Raw genomic sequence first — 12,205 nt, 5'->3', positions numbered from 1 at the left:
CACAACTCCTTAAAACTATTTAAATTCCCTTGTTTTCAGTGTAAATCTATTGGAAATAAGTGAAATTAACTGCCAGCACTTCAAGTATCTTTCACTCAGATTTCTTGAAGAAAAATAGCCAGCTGAAAATAAGCTTAACAGCCTTATTTTAAGCAATAAATTATTATACATAATCCTAAAAAAAAACTAAAATATGTATGGTTCATAACATTATTTGAAAGCATTTTTTTCTTGATTTAGGTGAAAAATGACCTTATTTTTTTAGATGTTTGGGCTTAATAAGAACAAATGGCAATATTTAGTTCAAGTAAGTGGAATAATCTGGCGCATTCATCTGTTAACTAGTCTTCAACACTCAAACAAGATGGGGAAAATTATTTGACTAGATTTAGGAAGAATGATCTGATTAAGACGTCATAAATTTAAAGCGTACTGAATGCATTACTGACTGGATGACTTCTTTGTGTAGTTTGGTGGTTATCCACTAACCACTGCGCCGTCATGATAAACATGTTTACTTGACATCACTTGTCCAAATGTCCGTGGTAAAACCGATGTGATCGCCATGTCTTTCACGAAGAATCGTGGTCGTATAAACTGCATTATTTTTTCATCCAGGGGTTTGGCTATCGGGTCATTTCGGGAATTTCCTCCCGCCTGCGCCCTTCAGTTTGTCCGCGCTGCCAAATTAGCACCCGCGCGCCAGGCCTCTGTCTTGAACCGGAGTTGCGGCGGCAGCTAAGTTTGTATCGGATATCCGTCCGCCCCCGGCTCGCTGCGACGTATTCGGTGCATGGCTCTGCTCTGCCCGCCTAGGGCGAGGCGGCGGCCTTCCGGACCGGCGGGCTCCATCGGAAGACAGCTACTTGTCGACTATCGGTCTCGTGAGGTGTTTAGCCATAGATGGGAGTTTACCACCCGCTTTGGGCTGCATTCCCAAAAAACACGACTCCGGGAGGACCGCAGCATCTCTGTATCGTTACAAGCTCCGTAGCTTCCTTTATAGTTTATTTGTGTATACAATAGCTTTAGCATTCGCGCTAGCAGCAGCCTCGTATTCGTTCCAAAAATCTTTGTGATGCAGTTTTAAATGGCTGCTGGGTTTGTGGTGTTCAATGAGGACGCTTTCTTTACGCCTCGTGGAACTTCTGCAGTGCATGTTTTGTAGATGGCGAGAGCGCCATTTATTTCATTTCACACACTGGAAAATCAACGCACGCTAGTGAGAGCGCCTCAACACTGATAACACTCCCCTATGACGCCGTACTCCTCAACCCTCCTCCCACAGGGGCTTCAGAGAGGGGAGGGGTTGAGCAGCCGGCGGTGGAGAAGTGGAGAAAACTGCTTGGTTGCGCACATTTGGAGGCTAAATCAAGTATATAATTATCGGGTTGCATTATCGGTTGATTTTTTTTTTTTATCTGTATTATCTGTGTGACGTCATAATTGCCATTATCGGCCTATAATTATCGGTAACCGATATTATCGTGTATCTTTAGTGTAGGCAAAGCCGTAATTCCATGGTTCGAGTCAAGTAAGCATTGAATAAAACAGTTGTGTTGAAATTGTAAAAACTGTTACTAAAATTATTTTGATTAAAATCTAACTTTCCTAGGAGGGTGTGCTCTTTCTGACTCAGGACTGCAGGTATTACAAGGTGGTGGCAGCTGTCTCATGAAAATATTCGGGATGTTACTATAAGCATTAGAAAACTTGCCGCTGTTGTGAGGAGTTGGCATTGATTAACGCCTCCATGAGACTCGTTGCCCAGTCTTGGCAAGGGAAATTGATAATTTAGCATCAGCAGTTTGAAAATCTAAGTGAAGTGATTGGCCCAACCAAGTTTCATTTAAGGTTTTGTGTAGAATTGTGCTATATACTGTAAATAGATTTGTCTTGCCTTGACTAAAGCAGCAGTGTCAAACTATATTTCAGGGCCTCATTCCCCCAAACGTTTGTGACACTCAGTGGGACTGAAACAAACTGGCATCAATACTTTTCAGACTGTATGTGTTAGATGCACAGTACAACACTTTCCACTGTTGTTTTTCTTTAACTTCATGTTTTCTTTTATTTTTTATGTTATCTTATACTAAATACCCTCATTTTTTATGTCTTTTGGCGATATTTCCAAGAAGCCTGGCAGTACAAAGTGTCCCATTGGTGTGTTCTTTAATGCTCAACGTTTCATTGTAGTGATCCAGTGGGTTCTCTATGTATATTTAACACTCTGTTCTAGCCTAATGCATTGCAGTGATTGCCAGGCGTTTTGCATGGAGACCTAATATTTGTTGTTTTGCAATTTATTATTGTGTAAACATTGTTTTTGCATGATAAACACTGCCGAGAACCAAAAACGCCATCTGAAAAAATGCAAGGGACATGTCCCCTGAGCCCCACACTCCCCATGGCGCCTATGAATAAGTGTAATACTACATGCACAAACGGACAAGTCCCAACAACACAATGGAGTCAATTACTGGCAACATGATGCTTTGATGAATTAGACACATGTACAGATAAAGAACTGCAAAAGTTACAGCTCTCTATGGTCATTACCTGTCTGAAAAACATTGTGTTTGACATTCTAGTCTAAACAGCTGGTTGACAACAAAATGTCACTGACTTTGGCTTCAGTGTTCAAGTTTGAGTATTATAGAATGCTGCTGTTCATGTCAAACCTAGTCTATTTAGTCAGCTAGAGGGAGTTGGCCTGCTCTGTAAACTCATCTTCTCTATCATGTTAAACTGTCATGTCATGTCACTGTCATGTTGAGTAGGCTAGTCTAAATGCAGAACTCAAGGAAGAAAAAAATAGAAAACAACTTACTATAATAAAATCTAGTCATGTTGTGATATCCAGCTCCAATAAGTTGGCTGTGGTGTACACTGGTATTTGGTTGCATAGTAATGTTTATAACATACAATATAACCTGGAAAAGGTTAGGATAGGTAGACATTCAACTTGAGTCGTTAAGGCGACACATCAAAATATCAGAACGAAGTTAGGCCATCCTTTTAACACTGCAAAGGTTCAGAAAAATGTTTAAAAATAAATAAATAAATAAATAAATAAATAAATAAATAAATACAGTAGGGGCAAATAAGTATTTAGTCAACCACTAATTGTGCAAGTTCTCCCACTTGAAAATATTAGAGAGGCCTGTAATTGTCAACATGGGTATACCTCAACCATGAGAGACAGAATGTGGAAAAAAAAAAAAAAACAATAAAATCACATTGCTAGATTTTTAAAGAATTTATTTGCAAATCATGGTGGAAAATAAGTATTTGGTCAATACCAAAAGTTCATCTCAAGCATTTGAGCTGTCGTTGGGCAACACGGACTTTCAACTTCCTCCACAGATTTTCTATGATGTTGAGATCTGGAGACTCAAAAAAATCCATCTTGATGAGACAGGCGCGATGAGGGAAATATTTACCCAGGCCACTCCAGGACCTTGAAATGCTTCTTACGTAGCAACTCCTTTGTTGCCCTTGCTGTGTGTTTGGGATTATTGTCATGCTGAAAGACCCAGCCATGTCTCATCTTCAATACCCTTGCTGATGAAATGAGATTTTCACTCAAAATCTCTCGATGCATGGCCCCATTCATTCTTTCATTTACACAGATCAGTCGTCCTGGTCCCTTTGCAGAAAAATAGCCCCAAAGCATGATGTTTCCACCCCCATGCTTCACAGTGGGTATGGTGTTCTTCAGATGCAATTCAGTATTCTTTCTCCTCCAAACACGAGAACCTGTGTTTCTACCAAGAAGTTCTATTTTGGTTTCATCTGACCATAACACATTCTCCCAGTCCTCTTCTGGATCATCCAAATGCTCTCTAGCGAACTGCAGACGGGCCTGGACGTGTACTTTCTTCAGCAAGGGGGCACGTCTGGCAGTGCAGGATTTGAGTCCCTGGCGGCGCATTGTGTTACTGATAGTAGCCTTTGTTACTGTGGTTCCAGCTCTCTGTAGGTCATTCACTAGGTCCACCCGTGTGGTTCTGGGATTTTTGCTCACCGTTCTTGTTATCATTTCCACGCCACGGGGTGAGATCTTGCATGGAGCCCCAGATCGAGGGAGATTATCAGTATGTCTTACATTTTCTAATAATTGCACCCACAGTTGATTTATTTACACCAAGCGTTTTACCTACTGCAGATTCAGTCTTCCCAGCCTGGTGTAGGTCTACAAATTTGTCTCTGGTGTCCTTCGACAGCCCTTTGGTCTTGGTCATAGTGGAGTTTGGAGTGTGACTGACTGAGTTTGTGGACAGGTGTCTTTTATACAGATAAACAGCTAAAACAGGTGCCATTAATACAGGTAACGAGTGGAGCCTCATTAGACCTCGTTAGAAGAAGTTCGACCTCTTTGACAGCCAGAAATCATGGTTGTTTGTAGGTGACCAAATACTTATTTTCCACTCTAATATGGAAATAAATTATTTAAAGATCAAACAATGTGATTTTCTGTTTTTTTTTTTTTTTTCCACATTCTGTCTCTCATGGTTGAGGTTTACCCATGTTGACAATTACAGGCCTTTCTAATCTTTTCAAGTAGGAGAACTTGCACAATTGGTGGTTGACTAAATACTTATTTGCCCCACTGTGAATACATCTAAATAAAGATTTAATGGTGGTCAGTACAAAAGCAAACACAAGGCATTTATTATGCATTCATACCTAATTAATCCTTAGGTTGCAGCATTAGATCAGCTGGATGGAATTTGGCTAAAGAGTTTTACAGTCCTCAATTCAGCTCAAAGTACAAACACCAGCCAACTCTTTCAGAAAAACACATATGTGTTGACAGTTGTTTTTTGTTTTATTTTTTTTTCTATGACATAGTTGTTTCCAACTAGTGGAAGCCAATACTGACAATTAATTCCTCCTGTAATTATGGAATCACTGATGACTGACAATTATACAGGGGGATTCAAAAAGAATGTGCCAAAATCATCACACATTTATCCATTTTAAAATCATTGAAATAGACTGAATTAGCGGTCATTTGATACAGGAATTATCCTTGTTTAATGGGGTGTCAATTTGAATATGTCTGTCGGAAAATCAGTCATTTATTTACGCTCAAAAGTCGTTTATTTACGCTCAAAATGGCGACTACTACTAGTAAAACTTTTAAACTTTTACTCTACTTTTACTCCTACCTTTCATATGGACTTGATGTTGTCTGTGCCGCTGGTGGTGGTCACATTGAGCACTCATAAAGCATGAAATAAAAACTTGAAGATGGTATATACAATACTTGTATCCAGTTAGTTATTATTATTATTTTTACTTTATTTTTTTTTTAATATACCGCAATGGTTTTGGCACAGTTTTGTTGATTCACCCTGTATTATATTTTGTTTGAAAATCAAGGGCTTTTATTTGTTATTGATATTTGTGATATCAAATCGTACTATGTTGCCAACCATTCTGTTCTTTTTGAATTAATGGTATGCCTTAGTGTGAATTGATTTAAAAAATAGCTTCTTAAAAAAAAAAAAAAAAACTTTTTTTGTTTGTTTAAAAGCATCTAAAAAAGGTATCACCTCATTTGAACCTAATTTATGTGATACATGGCAGGTGAGTAAGTGTATTTCAAGGTTCCTTTGCAGGCTGATGCTGAGAGAAAGCATCAAATAAGCTACTTGTCTTTTGGGATCCAAACAAAGTGTCTTTAGTTGTATTGTCATTAAATTTAAGAACAAGTTGGGACATGCAGTTACAATCTGAAAGGCTGGTTATAGGCTGAGTGAGACTCCTTGTATCGCTGGGCTTTAATGGCGGTACAAGTGGGTATTATTGGATTAGAAGTGGACTGACATGCCATACTGTAACGCTAAATGGCCTGGTCATACAATACATGCAATAGATTCTCACTTTTAATAACTTCAATTGTTTGTCAGTCATCTTCTAAATGAAAATCATCAATTTTTTATTGCGTATTATATCTATACGTTATTTCTACATTAAAGAAATGGTATTGCGCTCAAGGGGCCCAGGAACCCCCGCCCACCTTCAACGTCACTTCTTGCAAAAATGTTGCTTTTTGGATGCAGAGGAGTAACGTCCTGTTTTCTTTTATTGTGCGAATTCAACCATGCCTACAACGCTTGGCTAAGGGTATAAACACAATGTCCGTAACATTAAATGGTAAATGGAGAGGAATTATATAGCACTTTTATGTATTCTACACCATTACAGTGCCAAGATTGAATTATGGACCCTTGAGTGACAGGATCACCCACTCTACCAACTGCGTGCCATGGCTGACTAATCAACAAATTATGTATTTCAGGTATTGTGATAGGGGACTTCCAAAACTTGTAATTAGGTGGACTAATTATGGTAATAAAGTTTAGAAAAGAACCTGTTAGCAGCCCTTTGGTAACAGTTCTTGCTCAATCTCCAGAGACAAGGCCCATTAAGTATACGTGTGTTGCATGCTGTTAAAGAAGTACATAACATCCAGCTGCACTGGTCAATAATAGCATGATGTAACCATCAATTTGAATTGAGGGAAACAACATGAAACCCACATCACAGTTACACAAATATTTCGGGGGGATTGTTTTTAGATCTGAAGATATGCTATCCGTTTTCACTGTTATAATCCTCACTGCACCACCACGAACATTCTGACACACTATTTAACAAACAGAAAGCCAGGCTGCCATGATTCACCCTGCAGGTTTAGTTCCTTTGCCCGTAAATTGCATTTGAGCTCCTTCAGCCATACAATGCAGTTTTGCGTGCATGCTGCTGTTGCTTATATTGATGCGGTGCAGAAACCCACTGTGGGTCAATATATCACACTGCCTCACAATTAATGGCATAGCAATACCCGTGTTTGATCATCTGGACAGACTACTAGTTTCCAATGGCTGGGGAGATTAGGCTACCACTGACAATACTACTGGGTAGGCAAATGATGGATAACAGGGTGTAATTATGCATAGTGTAAAAAATTGTGTGCGCGTGTGTGTGAACAGAATATATTATCAAGAGAGAATCAGAGTGAGAGAGTGGGGCGAGTGTGTAATCTTGTGCACACATGAGGAAACCAGGACAGGAATAACAACTTAAAATGTTGTCTTTTAATTAAATAAATGTATAGATTTTAAACGACCGCGAGTTTTGTGAACAATATTTGAAATTGATTTATAGGCACAGTTTGTGGCGTATCTTTAAGATATTTGCATACTTACTTGCAGTTAGTGTCAAAATCTGCACCGTGGCAACAAATACCAAAGTTTGGCATGACCAAGTGTCTACAATTTAAACAGTATAATTTTGTTCCAATCAGATTAAGGGCACTCGATTTAGCGGAGAGCAACGCTTTTATAACATTGACTCCCTTCCAACATTGATGTGATTAGCATTCCTGTGACTGCTGTCCATGTCAGTGAGCCAGCCATTCAAATTGGTGAAGAGGAAGGGGGGAAACGGTACTCTAATTTGCAATGCACACCATTTGGGCTACCTTGAGTGCACGGGATTGCAAATTACAAATGAAGTCCCTTTACTCTGTAATAAACCTTACAGTCAAATGGGGGGTAGTTGGGATCGGGGGGGTTGGGGGGTGCACTGCAGCTCTGCTGCTGAAAATTAATGCACAAGATTCAGCATTCATTCTTGAAGGATCTCAAAACACGTTTTCACGTCTTGACAATTATGTATTCCAAATGCATAAGAAATGATTCGAGACAGTTTCTCGTTAAGCAGCATATGATTTAGAAATGTAATTGCCGTGAACCTGGCAATAATATAAAGTGTTATTTTTTTCAAAGGGAGCCACTTACCCATATCCGCGTATCTCTCAAGTCCAGTTAATGGATTCTGTTCCGCATGTCCACGGGCAGGTACCGTCCTAATAACAAGCCGGGTCTGAGCGCAACAACCCCCGCTTACTCTCCTGGACCTGGGTGCGCAGTCCGGTTCAAAAATGCTTGTTTACCCGAACACCACCGTGCAATTACCTCCACTTGAGGGTGATGCGACGGATCTTCACTAAATCCAAATTCAAATCTCCCCGTCCAGGCTTTTTCTGCAAAAATAAGCGCCGTGTCCAAGTTGGAGCCAAATAGAATTGCCCACTGCAGCAAGCGCAGTCCCGTCCAAGTGGACCATGGCAGTCTCTTCACGCACCTGAAGATTCATTACAAAACCCGTCGCAGAGCTTTTCACTTATACAATTTTTCGATTTCTCCCTACAAAAAAAAACTGTTCTAGATTCATTTCCCGTGCAGCGGAACAGCTTGGTGTCGTCTGACTGGAGGGATGCTCAGTCTGGACCGCCCATGGCGCACATTGCAAAGTAAATTGCTTTCTCCACAAGTCAAAGCAAAAACTCACAAAATAATCCAATATACAAATATCCACCTTATTTATCCACGTGCCTTCCTCACACACGCAGTACAGATATAATCGCCGTGACGCTATTAACGAGCGTCATGCACCCTGAATCAACTTTAACCAAGCAGAATCTGAATGCCCTCTTCTGGCGGCTCTGCAACCCACGCGCACATCGTTCAAAGTGAGTCCGGATCAAGAAAATTATCCGGCCAATGTTAACGGCAAGATCTTAAAGGATATTCTCAACGTTACGCCAGGCGAATAGTTATATTGGTTCTGCAAACTCATTATATGATGTCTTATATTTGCGCGCGCCCATTTGTCTTTTGTCTTTTAACGGTTATGCAGCTTTGATATAGGGAGCACATTGTTCTTATTTTTGTCTAGTCTGAGTGATGCTCCACAGCAGTTCCGGTGTAAATCCAGGGGTGAATGTGGTCAGAATTTCTTGCCAGAACTCCCCGACGTGAAGGTCGCCACGGAAGCAGAAATTTTCAGAGTCAAAACTACTGAAATGCAAAGAAAACTGTTTTGGTCAGTTATTTCTATAACACATACAAAAACTGATTTTCATTCAAAATTGTATTTATTCAATGATTTGCAAAATAAAAGTTAACAAAAACAGCTATATCCCCAACCGCCACCTCCTAATTTTTATTTTCCCTCATTTCCTCACATACTAAATGCCAAATCTCAATTTTAACTACTTAAGAACAAAGGATGTATATTAAAATTGAAGATAATGTAAACATTTACTTTTTGTTTCGTTTTTTAAAATAAATATATGCGTAACACACATTCAGAAAAATAAGTACAAATGACTTATATAATGCAGAGTGAAATGGAATATATTTTGGAGATCACACAAACATTGACTTTTATATATCATAAGGAAATGAATAAGTAGCCTAACATAAATGAACAAAAATAAGTCCAAAGTGCAGATTGACAGCTAAGATGTTCTGAACCTCCGCGTCAGAGCAAATAAAACAACATATGATAAATAAGCCACCTGAACTCTTTCCTTGCTCTTAAAGATTTGATTCATTTTCTGTTGCATTTCCCTTTATTTATTTATTTATTTATTTTTGCCGTTTCAGAAAACATGCACATTTGAACCAATCAGAGCTAACTATCTCTGGTGATCACATGTCAGTATGTCAGCCAATTGAACGGATAAATGAGTCCAGGCGTTTTGCTTTGCTGCGGGCATTCGCACATTGACGTGACTAGTCATCATCAGACTCAGATAACTGCAGCAGCTGGGGAAACCTCCATGCTGTCCGTGGAAAAAAATAAATAATAAATATCGGTGGAAACAGATTACGCTATACAAGCACTTTATTATGCTTGTTGTTAACACTTGTGTATGTAAATCTGATGTTTGTAGATTGTTTTCTTCTTGGAGATTAAATCCATGTGTGGCAGCTTTGTACTATTATTATTATTATTTTTTACATAGCGTTTTGACAGTTGCCGTCATATTTTCGGAATCAAAGCACCATATACTGGAACAGCGTTCCGGCCCTGAATCTTATACCGGAACTGCATTCCTGACCGTTCCTGCCCACTTTCACCCCTGTGTGAATCTGTAAGTAATTCAGTTAACTGATAAATCATTATCATTATTTATGATATTATGATTATTTCATTATTATTTATTATCATAATAAACAACTTGTATTATTTTATTTTGTTTGTTTATGTAATAGGGACAGTGCACATTGATGAACATCTAAAACAGACATGTCCAAAGTCCGGCCCGGGGGCCAAATGCAGCCCGTGGTCAAATTTCATCCAGCTCGCAGCCTCTGCCGATATCGTCTGGCCCGCACATAGACTTAATAAATTAAGCTGCATATGAAGTAGCTTACGCTAAATCAGTACTTCTCAAATAGTGGGGCAGGCCCCCTGGGGGGGGGGGGGCACAGAGCGATGCTAAGGGTGGCGCATGTGACCTTGGGGAACATACATTTTTGTCATACTAGAATAAAGTGTAATTGCACATCCACTCAGTGGGTGGCAGTGCCACTCTCATTTTTAGCGTGTGCGCAGTATTTTTGAACAAAACAAGAGCACACAGCAAAGAGCCCTGGAGATATGAAAAGCTTAGACAAGGAGATATAACGAAGTATATGTAGCATTTAGCTTTTGGCTTTGACTTTTAGTACAGTGGGAGACAAGGAAAGACCAGACTTTTCACTTTCACAGCGGACAGCAGGAAATATTTTTTTCAGGAAGTGCCAAATATTGCCAACAATCCTCCCGCTTTGTTAATGTTACATCAGTAAACCAGCGAGCACTGTCAGCATCATATAAGGTGGCATACCAAGCTGCTCAGTGCAAAATAACCCCAGACCATAGCAAAGGAGCTGATACTGCCTGCAGCAAAAATAAAAACTGTCCCTCTGTCCAATGACACTGTCCTTTTGTTGTATTAATGTTTGTTATATTTCAGTCTAATTGTTCGATATATTGTCCTAATGAGGTAATGTTGCTAATCAAGTTGAATTTATTATTATTTATGGATTTTATTAATTTTATTTTTCAGCATCAAACACTCAAAAAATATATCTTGAGTGTATTTTTACAGAATGGATGTGTTGCTGTTTTTTTTTTATTTTATTTTTTTGACACTTTATTGTAAATTGATCTATATTACGTTTTTTCTTTAATATTAAAAAGAACATAATTTTATGCAGAGTTGTACTTACAACAATAAGAATTTTATACACAAATGATACTAAAGTATATTTACAGTGGTGGCAAAGAGTTGGGGGGGCTGGAACGTTTACGTCTTCCTGGGAGGGGGCGTAACAGAAAATAATTGAGAAGCACTGCACTAAATGCTGTTCCTCATTTACATACTAGAGGGCAGCAGCATTCTGAGTGAAATCACTGTGTGTGACGCTTTACCCACAATTTTTTAAAATGGCGACAATAGACAAAAAAAGGAAAGTTGACTGTGAGGGCCGGCGCTTCAAGGATAGGTGGAAATTGGACTATTTCTGCATTGAAATACGCAACAACTGTGTCTGCATCATTTGTCAGGAGACTGTGGCTGTTTTGAAAGAGTTCAATGTCAAGCGACATTACCAAACGAGACACGGTGACATGAACGAAAAGATTGCAAGGAAGGAACGGTACGAGGAATTGAAGCAACTTGAAGCTAGTTTAAACTCACAGCAGCAGTATTTCGCATGAGCCCGAGAGTCAAATGAGAACGCCACAAAGGCTAGTTACGAGGTAGCAGCACTGATCGCAAAGCATTGCAAACCTTTCACTGAGGCTGAATTTTTCGCAAACCTTTCACTGAGGCTGAATTTATCAAAGAGTTCGTGATGACTATAGTGAAGAAAATCTGTCCTGAGAAGCAGCAAGAGTTTGCCAATGTCTGCCTGGCATGTAACACTATGGCACGGAGGACTGAAGAAGTGTCATCAGACATAAAAAGACAATTGGGAGCCAGAGGAAAGGAGTTTGACTTTTTTCGCTGGCTTGCGACAAAAGCATAGATGCCTCTGACTCTGCTCAGTTACTCATTTTTCGAGGGGAGTGGACAATGAAATGAACGTTACTGGACCTCCAGAGTCTGAAAAACCAAACGAGAAGAACACTTATTCTTTTCTGTTTGCGCTGCCGTCGATGACATGAAACTCCCGTAGAATAAAATTTCTGGGATTATTCCAGATGGAGTAAGTCTCTGAATTGATTTTGTTTGTTAGAATCAAAATCAGTCATAAATATAGACAAGTTATCAGTTTTCACTGCAGAATAAACTTTTAAAAGTTCAATCAACGTTTATAGTTACTGATATGTCATATTTCAAATGAGCCTT

At 39.3% G+C, this 12,205-nt stretch overlaps 1 protein-coding gene across 3 annotated transcripts in view; it reads right to left on the bottom strand.

Annotated features, from left to right (window-relative positions):
- The window catches only part of LOC130905820 (leucine-rich repeat transmembrane neuronal protein 4), a 172,587-nt gene extending 164,044 nt beyond the window's left edge, over positions 1-8,543 (bottom strand). Inside the window, exons 1-2 of one of the 3 annotated variants that reach the window (XM_057819530.1) lie at positions 7,992-8,543; positions 7,815-7,933 (exon numbers count right to left, since the gene is read on the bottom strand). In XM_057819530.1, coding sequence (XP_057675513.1) covers positions 7,815-7,818 — 4 coding nt within the window. In that variant the 5' untranslated portion in view covers positions 7,819-7,933; positions 7,992-8,543. Of the gene's footprint in view, positions 1-7,814 lie in introns of all 3 variants that reach the window. The other 2 variants (XM_057819529.1, XM_057819531.1) reach the window with 2 other exon arrangements.
- Between the last annotated feature and the right edge of the window lie 3,662 nt (positions 8,544-12,205).

This window comes from Corythoichthys intestinalis, chromosome 17 (assembly GCF_030265065.1).
Source record: "Corythoichthys intestinalis isolate RoL2023-P3 chromosome 17, ASM3026506v1, whole genome shotgun sequence".
Taxonomy (NCBI): Eukaryota; Metazoa; Chordata; class Actinopteri; order Syngnathiformes; family Syngnathidae; genus Corythoichthys; species Corythoichthys intestinalis.
Note: the sequence above shows the minus strand (reverse complement) of the source record. Positions and strands in the feature narration are given on the sequence as shown.